Source organism: Physcomitrium patens, chromosome 25, assembly GCF_059467195.1.
Source record: "Physcomitrium patens ecotype Gransden chromosome 25, ASM5946719v1, whole genome shotgun sequence".
NCBI lineage: Eukaryota > Viridiplantae > Streptophyta > Bryopsida > Funariales > Funariaceae > Physcomitrium > Physcomitrium patens.
The window spans coordinates 3,999,855-4,018,521 of NC_143434.1; the positions used below are offsets into that span (position 1 = coordinate 3,999,855).

Genomic DNA, 18,667 nt, shown 5'->3' on the forward strand with positions numbered 1-18,667 from the left:
ATTGTGACAAATGCAAGGGGGAAAGAGCTTTGGATTAAGATCAAAATTTATAGGATTCCACTTTCTAATTAACTGATTATCATCATTGTCATCTGCATTATTTAGAATTGTATACTCTAATCATCATTTTAGAAAAGATGACTCCTCATCTCTTTCCTGAGCTTGACTTTCGAAATGGTGCATTTTTACTATACAATGGATTAGGTGAATAATTCAAAATCCTCATTCACCCCCTTATTTTTTCTAGGATTAGGGGGACTATAGCTTTGAACTTAAAAGGGGACCATCTCCTTGATCCATACATAACTTGAATCTTTCCAAGAAAAAAAAAAAAAAAAAAAAAAAAGAAGAGAGAGAGAGTAAAAGAAAACTACAAGTAGTCCAACCTTTGATAGAAGAAATCCAACCCCATAATAATACAAGAAAAAAGGAGAAAAAGATGAAGAAGATGAATTTATCGAGGATGTGGATGAAAATAAATGTACAGTAGATTTGATGAAATGAAATGCCATTAGAATGATAGACACACTTGCTATGATTATTTTAGTGCATTGTGATGATTTTTCTGCATATCATCAGGGGCAAGAAATACGAATGAGTACAGTCGTCCACGGTATACGGTGCGTAACCAGTGACCCGGGTTGGGCCGGGTCAGGAGGAGGGAACGGGTCCGAGAAGGCGGAGGGAAGGGAGGGAGGGAGGCGGGGATTGAGACGCACGCCCATTCTCATGCTGGAATGGTCCTCCCTTTCCCGAGGTGCCGTTCTGCAGGGAGTCACGGAATGCCAAGGCTATGGCAGTACGTTACACTCTCTTGTACCTGTTCTGCCCCTGGTCCCAGGAATCCCTTCCCCAGTCCATTGCTCCGCACTCTTCTCACTCGACTCGCCTCGACTCCTCACTCTGCATGCATGCGCTCACAATTCCTTTCTCTTCTAGTCGCATCTGTGTCTCCGAATCTGGCATAATCGTTCTTTGTCTCTGGGATATTTATTCACCTCTCTTTTCTTTAACTTTCCGCGATGTAGGAATGGAGTGCACACGGGAATGGACACGGAGCCTGGAAAACTGCTGCATACGTGGCTGAGAATGTTGCGTCAGGGTAATCTTTGTAGACATTGTCTGTCTGTGGGGAGATATCAGTGAAACGGTTGGAAGTTGATGAGGATGGGGTGGTTCATTGAGCTGTGTATTTTTTATTATTTTTATTTTTTAAAATTTCTCTACCTTGAATGTTGGTTTAGCAACTCGGGAGAACTATGTGTGGTGCGCCAGGACCGCTTTCTGAATTAGGATTGTAGTTGCTTCTGGTTTGGAATGTGATGATGCGGACTGACGAGAGTATTTCGAGGATGCACCAGCTTTCCGCAAGCATGAGAAGGCTTTCTGCTACAGGTGGCAACATGTTAGTTGGCTTCCTTTTTCCTGTTCAAATCTGCGCAAATTCTTAATTTAGGAGTAACAGATCCCGAAATTGTAGATGCTTTGGTTGTATCCCCTTCCTTGTGGCGCTGTACGTTTGAGTTTCACCCTTGATTGATTCGGAAAGTGAAGTTTCCTTCATTTGTTGTGAGCACGAGTAATCTTACTTAATTTGTACATCGGTCGTGATTCTTTGGGTCTTTGGCATGTCATATGGGTTCATGAGAGATGAACTTCTTTTTCCACTTCAGAGATCGAGACCATCAATAAACACTTTCGGCACGAAGACTATTTCGTTCCTAAAGCAACGGTTACAGTTTGTGAACGCTTACTCGCCGATATACTAGAAGATGCTTAAGTCTTTTTGTGTCATTCGAACTTGGTTTTTTTGCGGACATTGCTATTATTTAATTATAGTGTTCATCATGCAGACTTGAATATATGTAATTTGGCAAGGAGAACTTACGAAGTTTGCTAGAAGAAAGCGTTAAGTGAGGTAGAATTCAAATAGGCGACTGAAGTTCCGTCGACATGAATAAGAATAGTCAGCGCATGAGGGTTGGGAAATATGAACTTGGTAGAACTCTTGGAGAAGGCACTTTCGCCAAAGTCAAGTTTGCAAAGAATTTGGAGACTGGCCAAAGCGTAGCCATCAAAGTTCTGGATAAGGACAAGATCCTCAAACATAAGATGGTTCAGCAGGTAGTCCGAGACCATGCCCATTCAATACAAACTCAATCCAGATTTTTTATTCCTTGATCATGAACAGGTAATTTTGCAGAAATATTGTAGCCAGTCGCATTCCTGCGATTTGCCTCCAAGCCGGGACTCCACCGATGGTCAGGCGGGAGGAGTATTTGTTCATGCTGGTTCAAATTAGTCTGGAATGCTCAACCTGGTTATTATCTATTCTTAAGTTGCCCCCTGTCTTGAAGAGTCTGTAACATTAGTACTAAAGATGATGCTCTTTATTCGACATATATGCGGAATTTCAAGAGAAGATTCTTTGAATTGCAGATTAAAAGAGAAATATCCACGATGAAGCTAGTGAAGCACCCGTATATTGTGCAACTTCTTGAGGTTAGTATTTCACTGAACTTGCTTGTTCCTAGATATTGTGTTTACTCGCCTTAACGATATCTTTTGCATGTAATTGACGATGGGCTGTGGAAACTGTCAGTACTATTTACGTTAATTTTGTATTAGAGGTGCCCTTGGTTCGATTATGTGATTATTTAATATTTGTGATGATTTATCGTGCCAGGTCATGGCTAGCAAAACAAAAATCTACATTGTTCTGGAGTATGTGACTGGTGGCGGGCTTTTTGATAAAATCGTAAGTACATAGTCCGTTCCAACTCAGGCGGCGTTCTTTTGCCTGCGAACTGTTCGCAAGCAGCAAATCTTAACTATCAGCTGATACACGTATCGATTGTTGGTGTTACCAGTTTCATCAGAGGCGACTCAAAGAAGACGAAGCAAGGAAGTACTTTCAGCAGCTCCAATTTCTTGGCTAATCGTGACACTAATTTTTTTTTTTTTTTTTTTTTTTTTTTTTTAAAACTTTTGTGGACACTCAACAGCCAGAGAACTTGCTTGTGGATGCAAATGGTAATCTAAAGATCTCAGATTTCGGCTTTAGTGCACTATCTCAACAATGCAGGGTACGACTTGTTCTTTTTCCAAACCTGACTTTATCCTTTGCAATGCTAAAAAAAGTATTTACTAGCTGAAATTTCGTTATTTGTGAATGATAAGGTTTTCAGTTATTATTCATAAAATTACGTGTAGGCGGACGGTTTGTTACACACAACATGCGGAACCCCCAATTATGTCGCTCCTGAGGTGATTAATGATAAAGGTTATCATGGATCTACAGCAGACTTGTGGTCATGTGGTGGTATCCTCTTTGTGCTCATGGCTGGTTATTTACCCTTTAACGGGTACAAGAAGGTATACAATTTCTGACTCTTGATATCTTGTTTGTCATGCAGTAATCCCAATCGACTACATGCAGAAATCGGAACAAATATGCTTTGAGCTGTTTTGTAGACTATGACCTTCAACAATCTTGACATAAATCTTTTACATTTGCAGATAAACCGACCAGGGTTCACTTGCCGTTCCTTTTTCTCAGCTGGCGCTAGGAGATTGATAATGGGAATTTTGGACCCTAATCCTAAAACCGTAAGTGACGGGTCATTATTTTGTGAAACCAAGATGTTTTGTCGTTTGAAAGCTGCCGTCAATGACTTGGATTGTCGTATCGTTATCTACTGATCCATATGCCTCGCGCATTCTGACAATCTAGCATGTGCATATCTTCTTGCAGCGTATCACAACTGAAAAAATCTACCAAAACAACTGGTTTAAGAAAGAATACTCTCCCCCTAAGTTTGAGAAGGACTTGGACATCAACCTCGACGATATTGATGCTGTTTTCAGCGAGTCCACAGTAAGCTCGAAAAATCGTATATCACATGCATTACCTGTTCAACAAATCCGTATCCACCTACTATAAGCCAATGTGTGTTACGATACGGTATTCCCTTGTAAGAAGTCAGTGAGGGTGTTTCATAATGCAAATGTATGCAAAGTGTTCTGAAGTTCCATCATTATGATAGATGGTTCAGAACTAAAGCATCAATTGTAATCCTGTTGGCCTTGGGGGCGAATGACTTTTCTGGGAGCTTGAGGTTCACGCTACTTTGGCTGTAGGATTATATGGTTACTGAGGAAAAGGATATTATGCCACCGGCAATGATTGCATTTGAGCTCCTCTCTCTCTCGTGGTCTTAATCTGTCTGGCCTATTTGAAACACAAAGCCAGGTAAGCAACCTCCTACTTTTGATTTGTGTTATGCACTTCTTAAATGTCTCTGAATATTGTCACCATTATTTGGAAGTTTTGATGCAATTTTGCCAAAATTGTAGTTCAGAAATTTGGGATGGTGTCAATTGATTTTTTTGATATTTTCAGATGAATCCACTAATCTACTTTCGCAGGATCTTAGGCCACAGAACGAGTCAAGATTCACGAGCACAAAGCCTGCTAATGAAATTATTAGCACCATTGAGAAAGCTGCTAAGCCTTCGGGCTTCAATGTACAGAAACATGATCACAAGATGAAGTTGTAAGCAGACAAGCACGGCAGAAAGGGCCATCTTTCAGTGGTTACTGAGGTTGGTTTAGTATTAATGAAAAACACTAGTACGTTGAATTCTGAAAAGTTAGGTTTTTTGTATTGGAACACAACGTGATGAGTCGTAAGAAATAATCTTTTCACAGAGGAATTGCCGCATTATACCAATGCCAAAATCATGTAGTATCTAATGGTGGGAGACTCATTGATGTCTGCAGGTTTTTGAAGTGGCGCCATCTCTTCACATGGTTCAGTTACGAAAGAAGGGAGAAGATACACAAGAGTATCACAGCGTAAGTACATGTGTTTTGCACAGTTCTGATGAAATGCAAGCAGAACATGAAGCTTCTCAATGGTGCTAATACCTACATATACTTCCAAAAGTAAATCCTAGGAGTATGCATTTCTTATTGCTGCGTGAAAATTTTAAGCTGTGTTTACCTTGACTGTAGTTTTTTGGAGACCTTTCTAAAGGCCTCAATGACATAGTTTGGACACCGCCAAAAGATAGGAATTCTTCTACAGTGAAGTGAACCAAGTTCGGTCATAGTATTCTTGAGCTAAGAGGTGGCGAACACTTGCAGGAAATGAATTTGCATGTTTTTCAAGTCCTCCGATGTTCATAGTAAGTCTTTTGTTAGTTTGTTTTGGTCGAGATCCCGTTTCGTTATGTTCCTTGAGAAAAAAATTTGGGACGAGAGCAAGGCACTGATATATTTGTAAAAACGATTCGCTAGCGATTACTTGATTCTCGTTGGTTCCTCCAAATAAGATAAAGATAAGCAAAAAAAATTCTCTCTTTATTTTTCCTTTCAACATATGTACGGTGATATTTAAAAACCGCCATGATGGTTGGCTTAAAAGTGTAGAGACTGATCTAAAACAGAATCTCGAGAAGACACTCTTCAACCGCACCATTCCCTGCAGCTATCATTATGAACGAGAATAAAGAGAAATATTAGAACATTAATTACATAACACTACCCATGAGTGAGGAGGATCCAGGTCTTTGAAGCTTGGGATGGGTGGCAGCGTAGATGGAGGAGGCTCCATCAGGACTCAGATGTCGGAACAAGAGTTGCACATCCGGCCGTAGGCGCTCAACAGCTTTGGAGCAGAGCACTAATGTCTCAGGTCTAGGTCGTCCTCCTGCTTGGCCTGTCGCTTGCACTTCCATCATCACAGCGTGATGCCTGAGATAGCCACCGATGAAATAATGGGCGAGATAGACATATTGAGACATGAAGCTCAAGTCAAAACAGATTGAAAAGACGAGGTTGCGTAGTAATTAATATGAAGATGCAAAACCAGAAACAGCACTACAGCATGATATAATCATGATACACTTCAGGCGATATTGACAATACCCCCACCGCGACCTAATGTGTTTTATTCAATATGAGATAACGAAGTGCAAAATGGCACACATCACTGAATGCGAAATGAAACAGAAATGTACTTACAGAAAATCGACAAGGTCAACGATATCAGTGGCTTCAGTTGCTGAGGGAACTTGAGAATTGCGACCAAATACATCTGCCAAGATGGTGAAGAGAAGTGCAAGAGTCTGCATATATATGTACCCATCCCAATAAGTACGTCAGGTTTCAGGATAACACACTTTGTGCAACAATCATACTACACAAGCAAACTACTCTCGTGATTACTCTAAGGCAATGAAGAGTTAAAAAGAAAAAAAAATTGAAATATTTGCCGAGACTTATACAGGGATTCCACAAAGATCATAAAGAATGAGGGAAATTGGTACCTTGGCAAACAGTGGACGTGAGAGCAGACGAGGCAACAAAGGCCCCATTATCCTATACGCCAGTCGCAGATGAACTACGGAGACAAACGGTCTCTGCTGTGTAATCACTGAGTGCATACCCTCAAGCCATTCGAATGGCAAATTGGACTGCAGTGTATGCAGCAATGTCACAGTGTTTGCTGCCATCCCATCCAGGATATCAACAATGAATAAACAAGAAACGACAAAGGATATCATATGATAGAAAAAACAGTAATGAAATGACCAGTGGCTTATGGATAAAACTACTCACCAATGACGGTAGCTGTGTCATCTCGAGCGCCCCAACTTGGATCCCAAGTTGAATAACCAAAAATAGCATCAAGATCTCTTGATTGCTTAGAAGGATCAGTTAACCACCAACAGTCCTTTTTTATGATACGAGCGGTTTCTGAATATATAGCACCATGAAACGCGACTGGTAGCTGTGCTAAGAGGAGGCCACACGCTTGTATCATGAGAGGAGAGTGCGTAAACTGAGGCGAGGAGTTGTTCAACCCTGAAGAACTTTGTCCTGACAAGGCCTCTCCACCACTTGAAGGAGATTGCGGGGTTTTGGGAGGTCCACCTTGGGGAAATGAGGTAGGAAGCTTGACTGCAATGTGGATAAGCATAGCAACTATTTGGTTTGGGGGAGGAGGTAAAGAGAGTAGCTCAACCACTGCAGTTTCTAGTAACAACTGATTGTAGGAACCTGGATCTTGATGCAGGTAGAAAGCCTTGTTTACTTCTGTAGTATTGTTGGCAGTACTAGCAGCAGCTTGGTTCCTATTCAACACAAAGCGGGACGATAAAAGACCATCACCACCTGTCGCGCTTGTTCCTGGCTTGCCATGCAAAGGTGGTATGACATTGTTAACCAGACCCACGAGTAGGTTGTGGAAGTACTCGTATGAGGGACTGCTTCCTGTGTTGAATGCCTTGATTTGCTGAAGAAAAGTCTCAGAAAAAGGTATCTGCAGGACGATCGCAACGGCCATTGTAGTTACAAGCCATAAGATACTTATTATAAAACAACACCATCAAAGGACATGTCTAAAATAATATCTATGATCATAGCCCAATTGGAACGCTAACGGGGAAGCAATTCAAACCTTGGGTAGGTCCAGACTGCCGAGAAGGCGACGCACAAGCTTAGTCGGCAGATGCCCATAAAAGTAAGCAAGTGTATCCCGGACAAAGGAGAAACGGGTTGGATGATAGAAAATGAGCGGAGTGTAAACATGAAGCAAGCGCTCCGCAGTTTCTGTCGCGTCGTTCTCTATTAACCGGTATACTATCAAGGGTATGACTGGTAATGCGCGAAGACACATGTCGTCAAAAAACAACGGAAACCTGCAGCCAGGTCCAATGAAAGTTACTAAAGCAACAGAAAGACGGCAATTTTGTTACCAAAAGCATTCAACTAGTCTAGTTAAAAACATTGCTTATGCAGGATGTGTCAGAGTAATTCGTCGAGACAAACGTCCGAACGTTAACCAAAGCAGAGAAAATCCTACCTGTCTTTGCCAGCGAGGTGAGAACCAAGAGCCTGAGGGTATTCTGGACGCTGAAATGGTCCTAACTGCATCCAATGCTCCGTTTGACCTCGATGAACGTAGTAAGTCTGAACACGTTGCTGAAATTCCGGCCGGTCTAAGAGCAAACCCACCTGATAAATATCCAAGGTTGTTAACATTTACAATGTGATGCTAGAATGTCATATCCCGTATAGACAACATATCATTTGGTAAAATGGGAAAAGAAAAAGGAATTCAACTTGGAAGTTGTTTCAAGAAATAATACAAATTTCGCAGTATAGATAATAGATGTTGAACACGAATTGTAGTAAAACATACATTTGAAAAAAAAATCCAAAGACCAGACATCAAAAACTTGCTCCTAAGCTCGCTCCCAAAGCGAGCAGCAAAGATGAAAGCCTTGAATACGCAAAGACTCACAAATGTGCAGAGAAAGTTATGCAGAAGAGAGAAAAGGCAGAAATAGTTGTACCACCAAGCGCAGAGCATGAGCATCATCATCTCTATCTGTAAGGGCTAGTAACACAATGTCAAATGGCAGCAGTTCTTGATTCCACATAAAGTGTGCAAGCCCGGCACTGGTTGCAAGTAGCAAGTTCTGTAACAAAGCAAAAACTTCAGATGGATCAGCGTTCTTGCAGCTAAATAGCTACTCTACCCACTTATATTTGATACATTCAACGTCATTATTGATAGAGTTGCAATTAGCAAAAAGAACATTGGACAAAATCAAAATCTACTGTAAGAAAATAAAAGGACATATAATGGTTGATCGCATTAATAGGAATGCGAGTTAATCTACACGAACTGAACCAGCAGCTGACTGTATTATAAAGATAAAACAGGGAAGCTGTATTTAAAAATAGAAAGCCCTTAGTTGTTGCAGTAAATCATTACCAGAAGAATCATGTTACCAAATTGATAAGAACAAAACACAATCAATCGAGATTCACTAAGCTATGCCTCAAAAATTGCCACTCTGGTGAACACACCATAAATACCGGCATAATGTGGAGGTCCATTACAAAGATAGTTATATTGTTGGACTATACCTATGCACTTGTTTGTTAAATGGAAGAGAGAAATAAATGAACCTGCAGAGAGTGACCATGCTGGAGTTGCACATGAATGTGGTGAAGCAGTACATCCACCATCATATATACATTAGTAGTGACTTCTTCTGGCGAAAATTCTTTCAGTGTTCGACCCTGAGGCATTCAAACAGATTTGATAAGTTCACTATACAACTAAAGAGGATAGAATCAAGTTTCACCAAGGGAGGTCTACAATGTAACAGCAAAAGCCATGTTTTACTTCTCTAACAATAAGCTTTGATAAGTGATCGATTGGAGAAATCAATCCATGATCACTGCAAGGAAAATCGAAATCAAAAGAGATTTGTCTTTTCAAACGAGAGAAACAGTTCAATAAGTTGAATGTAATAATAGAGTGGCAGCTTACAAGATTTGCAATGCTGATACTATCAGGACGTTCAAAATCCATCGACATCCAGGCACCTGCGCATAGGAACTGTCGATGTGCAGGAAGGCTATGTTGGATATATTGAGATACGTAACTTGGATCTGAATTGGCTGATAGCAATTGACGACAGTGAGACATGACGGTATGTTCAGCCTGCAGCTCAAACACACCATCCATCCAACATCACAACAATAACGTAAGTAACTTTTCTTCTCCAACAGGTTGCTTAATAAGCATGCTGTAAGAAAGCACAGTGAACCAACAAACTACAAGTAGCAGATAACAGACAAAGTGTTCATCCGTAATGAAACTGGCGGGAGCACCTGCTGCCAACTTTGAATAACGTGAGCCCGTGTATCTATCCGGTTTGCTAAGGCCTCCCGAAGAAGGGGGGGGAAATGCCGCATAGTTTTCTCAGACCATGTGTGATTGATGCTGGCGAGTATTTGCTCCAGCGCTGGCTTCAGTATTATCATCTGTTCGAAGTCTGCTATACCTCTGGTCTTCATTGTAAACGCCAAGTTCAAGACCATGATCCTGTTCAGAGTTTCCGTGAACTCTGTGGTAGCCCCCTAGAAGACGATGAAACAAACGGTTCAATTCGTTTTGCTAGATAAGAAACAAACTACGGGGAACATCCCAAAAAGAAGACAACCATTAGGATCTAAGGAAAGTGTTAAGAAAAAGAGAAAATATAAAAGTAGATAAGTGTGCTTGTAAGTCTTGCTTTGTAGACCACACTACAATCTAAAAATTCAAAATCCACATTGCAAGATATGTGTGAACTTGGCATTGAGTTCAAAACCAAACATTCAGTTGCGATAAGATTAAAAAAATTGAAACTCACCTTTAATTCTTTCTTCACCAGCAAGACATCTTTCATGTTGAGAATGAGGTTGATCCCTAGATTTTCAGCCAAACGAAAAAGTCGATGCTCTCCTCTCTTGACCTTCACAGTTATGATGATTTTTGCGATGTCAAATATGAGTTGCTTCAACTTATTATGAAATCTGCAACATAGATCATAAAATGTTTAATCAAGTGATCGATCACTTATTTAGAAGAAATAATTTCTTACAACCCAAAGTATCATAAGCAAACCTAACTAACATCTTCAATTGATCAAACACAAATTCATACTTAGCAATCCATCAAACACAATCAAACACACAATTAACAAAAAATAAAGGCCACAACTAGGTCATAGACTAGAATTCACAATAATACCGATATAGAGGTAACAGTCGGTAGTTGAACAACTCAAGCAGAAGAAGAGAAACAGCAGGCTTTGTCATCCCTGATTGAAATCTATGCGCCATCCCCTGCAATTTTCAGTCTTTCTGTTCGTCAACATCATCTCAACTAAATTTAAATGTGAACGGTCGCAGGTCACAGACACCGCTCTTTCCAAAAACAGCAGCTTTGGCTTTTGCAAAGAAAGGCCTGCCATTGCACCAAACTGCCAACGCCCCAGACAAAGACTCGCCAACTTCATATGGTAGTACATACATTAAGATGATGCCGGAATAGATTTTGTGGAGCAGCCAATAAAAGTCGCACATAGGTTTCCACCATGGCTATACTTGGAATAAACTGCACAGACCGTCATCATGTCAGGATATGGTCACTTCAAGAGCACCCATGGAGCACCCTATCATCTGTCACAAACTCCAATTGCTTTTTAAGTTTTAAGCCAGCTTCTCTGAGGAGAATCCTTTGACAATGCTACATAAGTTGAAAAAACAAATGCACCAAGAAAAAACTGATACTAAAACTGATTTAAGTAATTATCAGCACCGGTGCTGTAACTGAAGTCATGATTAACGGCTTAGACCATACAAATACCCTCACATAGGGAAGTTAACTTTTTCATGCACATTCTGAACCGCTTGCATGAGAATCCGCATGTTAAAGTCATCGTTAACGTTCCATACCTGGCCAGCAAAAATGAGCTCCTCGATCTGGGTTAGAAGGCGAAGACATAGGTGCAGCGATAGACCAGACAGTAGAGTCATGGGTAAAGGTCTTGTTTCATGGATCACAGAAAGCCGCTCTCCTTGCAGTATAATTTCAGATAAGCCACTTGATCTAAACCATATCATCAGAGCCTCACTAATAGGTTGAGTCATGGTATTGGAAAGTACCCACACCATTCCCATTGCCTTTTCGTCTAACTGTGCATAGTCAAGCACCCATTCTCCTGCATTAACACAACTGAATTAACAGACAGATATACCGCACTAGGGAGCTCTACTTCATAAGAAAAGTAACAAACCCTGATTTAAATAAAAATTCATCTGAAACATCTCAAATGATTGAGAATAGAACCTTGAACATCAAACTATCTAGTACCTTTCATAACCTGTTTCCACCATTCGTCAATAACCTTGCCCTTCTGCATGTGCTCCTGTACTCGGTTACCATGAAGATTCTCCATCATGTTGCGGTTGATAGACCACAGGCGTAAAGTCTGACTGCTACCAACGAAGTCCAAGAGCAACGCTTGTGCCGTCGTATTACTTGTTTGCTCCACAGAACGCTCAGCCATATTGAAAGATAGAATCTTTCGAGCTGTCTCCACCTGCAAAATTCTTGAACCAAATCAATTAAGATGGGCAGTGAATCCTTACAAAAGTTCACAAGTTATATCTGCCTAATCTAACACCCAGTATGACTCATACATGAATGTAAGGACTTGTCAGGCCTACGTGTTACTAGAAAGCAACAAGCTTAGTTCGGCAACCGTACCACTGAGGAGAGGGAAAGTTAAGAAATCTTGAATCACCTGTGACTCAGAGCTTAGTGCAGAAGTAACTATCTCAAGGCGGAATACTTGAGCTAAAAGCCACGTCACATGGTTGCTAGCCATTACGGTTCCATTCGCAAAGCGCAGGGAGAGCTTGTCAATCAGCTCTAGAAAGTCGAGACAACTGGTGCTCATAAAAAAGTAGAATAGATCTGCAAACATCAACCACTCCTGCCAACGACCTGCTTCGGTAACCGTTGAATTTGTGCTGCCTGCAGCAATAACATTTGTGGAGATGAAAGGATCATCATTTCATCCAATCCAGAGAATCAAATAACGGAAGCAGTCCTTCAGGCAGATGATAGAAAGAAACATCATAGAATCAACGGACAATTGAGACGAGAAGACTTATGAGGTTCATTACTAATAAGTAAACTTCAAGCGTTAGATTACTGCAATAAACAGCTTGATGATAGCTGATCTGATTGCATATTATAAGAAACAGGTGAAGGCATAACCTGTTGGTAGTGGCTGCATGAGCTCCATGATACGTTCAACTACGGCATCACAAGTCATATCTGCTGAAAACTCAAGCGAAGGCTGACCCACGAACAGGGAACCTGTTCTAGGTCCCATAGACTGGGGTGCTTTCTTAAAACGAGGAGCAAGAACTAGAACTTTCTTCCACCAGTCAGTTGAAACACACGCACGAAGAGCTTGTCGTAAGCACCGCATAGCCTTTTCCCACTCCACACTCCCCTTCGGTATCGCTGTAGCAACGTCCTGCAAATTTCACACCCTTGTGAGGATGAAAATCTTAAGATGCTCCCGAGAGGAAGCAAATCTATTATCTGAGAGCCTATAGAAGGTGGATGAGGACACATTTGGAAAATCTTCAAGTCATATGTGCGTGTGAAATTCGCACAATTCTTAGGTGTAAAGAATGCATAATACATTGATAGGAGGGGTCTGCATGCTAGACACAGGTCTGGTGCTTGGAAAAAATTTATGGCAAGTAATGAATGAGACACATATCCCACAAACCTCGAAGTGCCCTACTTGTGAGACGGAACAAAAGAACCCTAAAAGATTGAATAATTTTATAGCTGTAGTTCGAACGTCATACAATACTGAGAAACATCAGGTGCAGCATCAACAGTTACAGATGTTAATCCCACAACTGGATTCATACCATGGACCTCCACAGCATTCAATATCACCTATAGTACATACCTCGCCGTGAAGGAGTTCGCCCATCGTACCAGGATAAGTCAGAGAAGAAACTCGCAAAGTTGCAAATGTGGGGCAGTGCAAGTGCTGGTCTAATGGCAGCATATGCAGAGCAATCTTGTCACGCCTGCGGTGTACTTCTAAGAACAAAGCAAATAATGCCTCGTCGTCTGGCCATCGCTCCACCTGCAAAATTACAGATCATGCAAACCACAAATCGTTCATTCAGTGTGGTGTACTTGTAACTGCTAAATGAGAATAATGATGTTTGCATCGTGAATTACAAGGATCATCAACGAGTGTTAGACAGCAAATACTTCAACATCATAAACAACGACTTGACGGAAGAATCAATAGACTCAGACTACAGCTGAAGTATAAAAACAGAACAGGTTACGGCTATTCACCTGTAGCTGGGTCTTGTCGTGCAATAGCGCATAAAAGGGAACACGGCACTTGTTCTCATCTATTAAAGCCCAAATCACTTCCACACAGCTGTGTATCCACATTTTTGACTTCAGCTTCCAACTGTTTAACCTGCTTTTGCTCTCATCCTCCTTACCATCCACTTCAGCATCCCAGGTTTGGATCCACTGAGCAACATGTAAGAGAATATCCAAGCAGGTTACTGGCTTCAGCTCATTATCCAGGGCAGCAAGCATCACTCGACACACTAAAGGTCGCAACGAATTTATTATACTTGTCCCTGAGGCACCTGTCCCACCGTTGGAGGATGGGTTTACAGAGGAGTACTCGACACCTGAATGAGCAGGAGATGCTGCAACATTTCCATGTGCAGACGATGTCAGTAGATTAGAGGACGGAGACGGTGAAGCAGGGGTAGAGGCAGGGGTCGCGGTTGTGCCCTGCATCATCATTGCCAGGGGTCCAGTTAGTTGAGGCCCCGTTACCCCAACATTCATACCCTGGTGACTCCCCGTTGCTTGTCCAATGTTTTCAGCTTTTTCAGCAGCCCGCAGCAGGATATGCAGAAAGGAGTCCCATCGGACAAACCCCATCTTGACCAATATTTGCAGGCAAGATAACAGAAAATCTGACTGCACACCATGGCTGCAACATTGTACTAACAAAGTTGCCAAGACTGTCTCGGTCACAAGCCGCCCTTGTTCTTGATCCTGCATGATCAATATAGTTATAAATAAGAATCAAATACAATAATATTCTGCAAGCACATGGACGCGCTTGAATATGTTCCAGCGTTCTGGAGAACATTCTCTAGCTCATGAATTGGCTGTACGGCCGTTAATACACACATGATAAGAGCAATGATCACCATAAACGAGAGGTTAAAATAGCTCTTTCACTGAAGAAGAAGTTAAGGAATCAACTGTATCATGGATGGCAACTGATTATCCCACAAACCGACTTTCTAATAGTCTACGAAAATAGGCATGTCACGTAATTGGATTGACCTGTAACTCTTAAGGCTAGAAAGAGCACTGAAGAACTACTACTGAGTGACTGTCAAGTCTCGATCATGAAGAAGCTTAAGCTAGAGAGTCGATGGCTTCAAGTGATGATACATTGGCAGCAGATAAGCACCACTCACCGTAAATTGGGACTGCAACATCAAAAAATCGGACGAAAATTGATCTTCTTTAGGAGCCTGAGGTCTGCTAACAGCTGCCACTCGTTTCCGAACAGCCAATGACCTGCATTCTCAAATGCCACAGAATAAGATTAGAGGATACACGCCTGAATCATCTACTTACGCCGTATAGATAGAAGTAGCATGTGCCAAAGCAACAAGGCGAAAATATAAGCAAAAATATTGAAATGTAAGAACTTGAGGCCATATGAACAACTACCACAACGGGGAACGAGACTTACAGATTTTCCCCCCGATTACCATCAGCTTTTTCAAGTAAGCTCCGCTGCAATAACAATTACAAAAATGTTCACACAGCGAAAACTACAAAGAGCGCGAACACCGCGCACTCAAATCCATATTTCAGTATAAGGAACGGTAAATCGGGAATAATAACATACAGTTTGAAATCCCTCGACAAGAGAAATCGCCTTATCACTTAGTAAAATCCACAACCATTTTCCATTTTAGCATAAACATCTGTAAAAACAAGTCTGCTCCGTCCCTAACTCTCTGGCTTTTAAACCGCTTGTGCTTATGGACCGCTACTCTAGGCCAGTATGTGAGGTGTGAAGAGGTGAATTGCAAGGAACATGGATGGATAATTTACGTTCAACATCAAGTATTAGTGATAGCATTTGATCAGATGCCCTAGTACTAGCTAAAAACCCTTCAAAGGTTCAGCATAAAACATTCAAATTCACAATTCAGATGCAAATGCTAGTAAGCCTACTGTAATGCTCTCCATCCTGCGATGAATTGGATCCTCATACCTCCGATCCACAATACGTGTCATCCACAATTCAGAGTCTTTTTTCCCCAATATAAATTCCAAAACCATATACCACTTATGCTCAGACAGAGAGCGCGTAACAACCACCACCATACACCCTCTCCTTCGAGTTGAACAAAATTAACGAGGGAAAATAATAATCAATAAAATAAAATAAAATAAAAAAAGAGACAGAGCACATTCATGCACTAAATGACAATCTCCAGCTTCAACAGCTCCAATTCAATATCAATGGAGTCATCAGCACCACAATGCACCACGGACGAGAAACCTCCATGGCTTGTTCCAACACATGAATTCCGTCAAATAACCAATTTTGACGCATTGCAAGGACACAAAAACCATAAACCTAGACGCGCCAATAGGATTCATCCCCGCGAAACCCTACGAATCCATCATCAAATGCGGCATTCGCAATTCGGAGCGGGAATACTTACTCCCAAGTACAAGTTGAAAAGGTTCTGGACGGCGATCCGGATGCTGTTCATGTTCATGGAGACGCCGCCTGAGCTCTCCTCCATTGCTGCTGTAATAGTAGTAGTACTACTACTATTACCCCTCCTTCGATCGTAGACAACGGCGAGCGTTGAAGAGCTTCGACGAGACACAGAGCCCTGGAAACCCTAATAGTGCTCAAGCAGCTTCAGTGTTGATGCCAAGCTTGCGTCGGACATTCGAGCTCACGGACCTCCATGACTTGACAATGCTCAGCTCCGACTAATTTCCACGTCAACAAAAGCTTCCTGGACATCGCTAGCTCAGCTTCGATCGGGTCCACGTCAGCACTCCTTCAGTATTGTTCTGACCCCTGCTCTACTGGGCCTGCCTGCCATAAAACCTCCACCATGTATTTCATTTGTAAGAATAATTTTACAAGCTAGGTTTTGCCATTTATTTCATACCATTTTTATTTTAATATTGTTATTTTGAAGGGTTTTTTAAAATAAATTATAAATATAAAAGTGAAGACATGGTATTGCTTATTATTTTTATATGTTGAGATGTTAAAATAATATATGTAACCCTGAATAGTAATAGTGATTACAAAATAAATTAATTACAATATTGATTGATTCATTTATTTGAGGCTTATATGTGTTTTTTTTTTTTTTTTTTTTTTTTTTTGCAAACTTGGCTTTTCATAATCCATTTCCTTCCTTCAATTTTATTTTTTATTTTTTTATCAACTGCTTGAGTTTACTTTTCCTGAACACCACAACTATTCACATTTAGAATAGAAAAGCATCCTCCAAACAAATTTTATGAAGTGATAATACTAAAAATATGTCACAAATGTGGTGTTTTGTCTAACTGTACATGGATCAGTTGTTTGCATGAAAGCCAATGTTTAAATCAAGAACAGAAAAATGAATCTGAAGTATGGTCATGCAGAGCCAATCTTGTGTCAAATTCAATACTGAGAGAGGTGCTGAAGCATGTAAGGTTGCAACAATCTGCAGTCAAAGAAGTGGTACTTACATTTTTAGTGGTCCTGCATTTGGAAGTACAAGGACCTCGAAGGCACAACGAGAAGCAATAATCATGCCTTATTGAACAATTTCCATGTGTATGGAATCCATGTCTTGACCATACACCCAGTTAGCCCTCAGATCATTATAATAAGCTCATGGTCCTCACCATTTTTTAATATTTAAAAATGCATGAAGTGGGCAGTTTACAAAATATTCCTTACCATGCCTAGCTCTGCAGCAGATTGTATACCAAATAACAAATGATGCAGGTCAAATTTGGAGATAATTATTCATATTCATGATTATCTCAACAGGCACTTCATCTCTTTTGCCAACATGTTGAATGCAATGCCATACTTCCACTAGGGTTGTAAACATAGTTGCAACTAATTTCAACAATTTTTTTTTTTTTTTTAATGATAATCAAAGATTCGAAAGGTTCTGCTGCTCATGATTACCTCCATACTGCATCATTTTCTTCCTTGCAGCAATTTCTAGTATTACATCAAATTCTTGCACACACAATCTAAAGACAGGGATGCACACAAGACATCTTTGGTAGGGGATGCCTTCCCTGATGGAGCAGCTCATTGCATCTAGTAACATGAACAATATATCCAAATGGTTACCTAGCTGCATGTGGCATATATATATATATATATATATGTGTATATCATATAAAACAGCTCATAGAATAGACAAGAGAAGACAAAAACCCTCTATGATTTGGTGAATGCATCATCATTTTCATCAAAAGTTAACCAAAAGTTGAATTCATAGGGCCTTAATAGAACCAATCTTAGCTAATCTAACCCACATTATTGAACTTGTGCCGATTTAAGCAAAAACATGTAGATATTCATTGATGCAAGCAAAAATGCACTATGAGCAAAAAGAGCATGTGAGGAATGGTGGCCATAGAAGTGGGATGTGTGATTGTGCGTTTCCTTGTTACAAGGTTTGTATGGTGTATTTGATGGCATGTATGTATTTTATTGTTCTCACTCATACAACATGGCTCCAAAGAATTGCTTTTTATTTGAAAAATGTAATACCATTATAATGCTCATGCATTTACTGTTAATTTTGCACAATTAGTACTCTACTTACAAAAGCACTATCAAACTCTACTAGACGATTATTCACTACCTCTCAAATGAACAAAACTCTTCTTGAACCTCCTTGAGCAACAACTAATTTATCGAGCTTTGACATGCGAGTCTACACTCAGTTCTCCAAGGTTAAATGTTAAATGCTAAGAATAAAATTTACTTTGATAACTTATATCTTGAGGTATGCATGCCAACTTATGTTTGGTGTCCAAGTGTTTGGAGTGAATAAGGTACTTGGGGTGTCTAGTGTCTGATGTAGGTATCAAAGCAATTAGAAAGAGGGACAAGTGGAGATCAAGTTTATGAGTCATAGTAATGTTTGGAGTCAATG

General features: G+C 40.6%; 1 protein-coding gene and 1 pseudogene across 2 annotated transcripts; one reads left to right on the forward strand and one right to left on the reverse strand.

The window, feature by feature from the left end:
* Positions 1-1,006: 1,006 nt before the first annotated feature.
* LOC112278458 (CBL-interacting serine/threonine-protein kinase 3-like) lies at positions 1,007-5,565 on the forward strand (annotated as a pseudogene). The gene is made up of 12 exons (XR_016501022.1): positions 1,007-1,405; positions 1,854-2,124; positions 2,440-2,502; positions 2,687-2,758; positions 2,871-3,086; positions 3,214-3,375; positions 3,520-3,609; positions 3,755-3,877; positions 4,141-4,252; positions 4,429-4,605; positions 4,784-4,858; positions 5,452-5,565. The product of XR_016501022.1 is annotated as a CBL-interacting serine/threonine-protein kinase 3-like (transcript).
* LOC112278456 (mediator of RNA polymerase II transcription subunit 23) lies at positions 5,345-16,450 on the reverse strand. Its single transcript, XM_024511993.3, has 22 exons — positions 16,190-16,450; positions 15,202-15,245; positions 14,921-15,023; positions 13,758-14,486; positions 13,354-13,536; positions 12,639-12,903; positions 12,160-12,392; positions 11,727-11,955; positions 11,309-11,574; positions 10,884-10,967; positions 10,602-10,696; positions 10,222-10,384; positions 9,698-9,946; positions 9,354-9,527; positions 8,987-9,100; positions 8,365-8,490; positions 7,872-8,023; positions 7,467-7,707; positions 6,626-7,328; positions 6,334-6,512; positions 6,029-6,132; positions 5,345-5,758 (listed from the first exon to the last, which is right to left on the reverse strand). The coding sequence occupies exons 1-22, from the start codon at positions 16,271-16,273 to the stop codon at positions 5,536-5,538; spliced, it is 4,743 nt and encodes a 1,580-aa protein (XP_024367761.1). The 5' UTR covers positions 16,274-16,450; the 3' UTR covers positions 5,345-5,535.
* Between the last annotated feature and the right edge of the window lie 2,217 nt (positions 16,451-18,667).

Coding starts and splice junctions, on each gene's coding strand:
- LOC112278456 (XM_024511993.3), bottom strand. CDS start 16,273: ATGGAGGAGAGCTCAGGCGGCGTCTCCATGAACATGAACAGCATCCGG. Junction 13,537..13,757: donor ACGACAAGACCCAGCTACAG/GTGAATAGCCGT, acceptor GTAATTTTGCAG/GTGGAGCGATGGCCAGACGA. Junction 11,956..12,159: donor CACTAAGCTCTGAGTCACAG/GTGATTCAAGAT, acceptor AGAATTTTGCAG/GTGGAGACAGCTCGAAAGAT.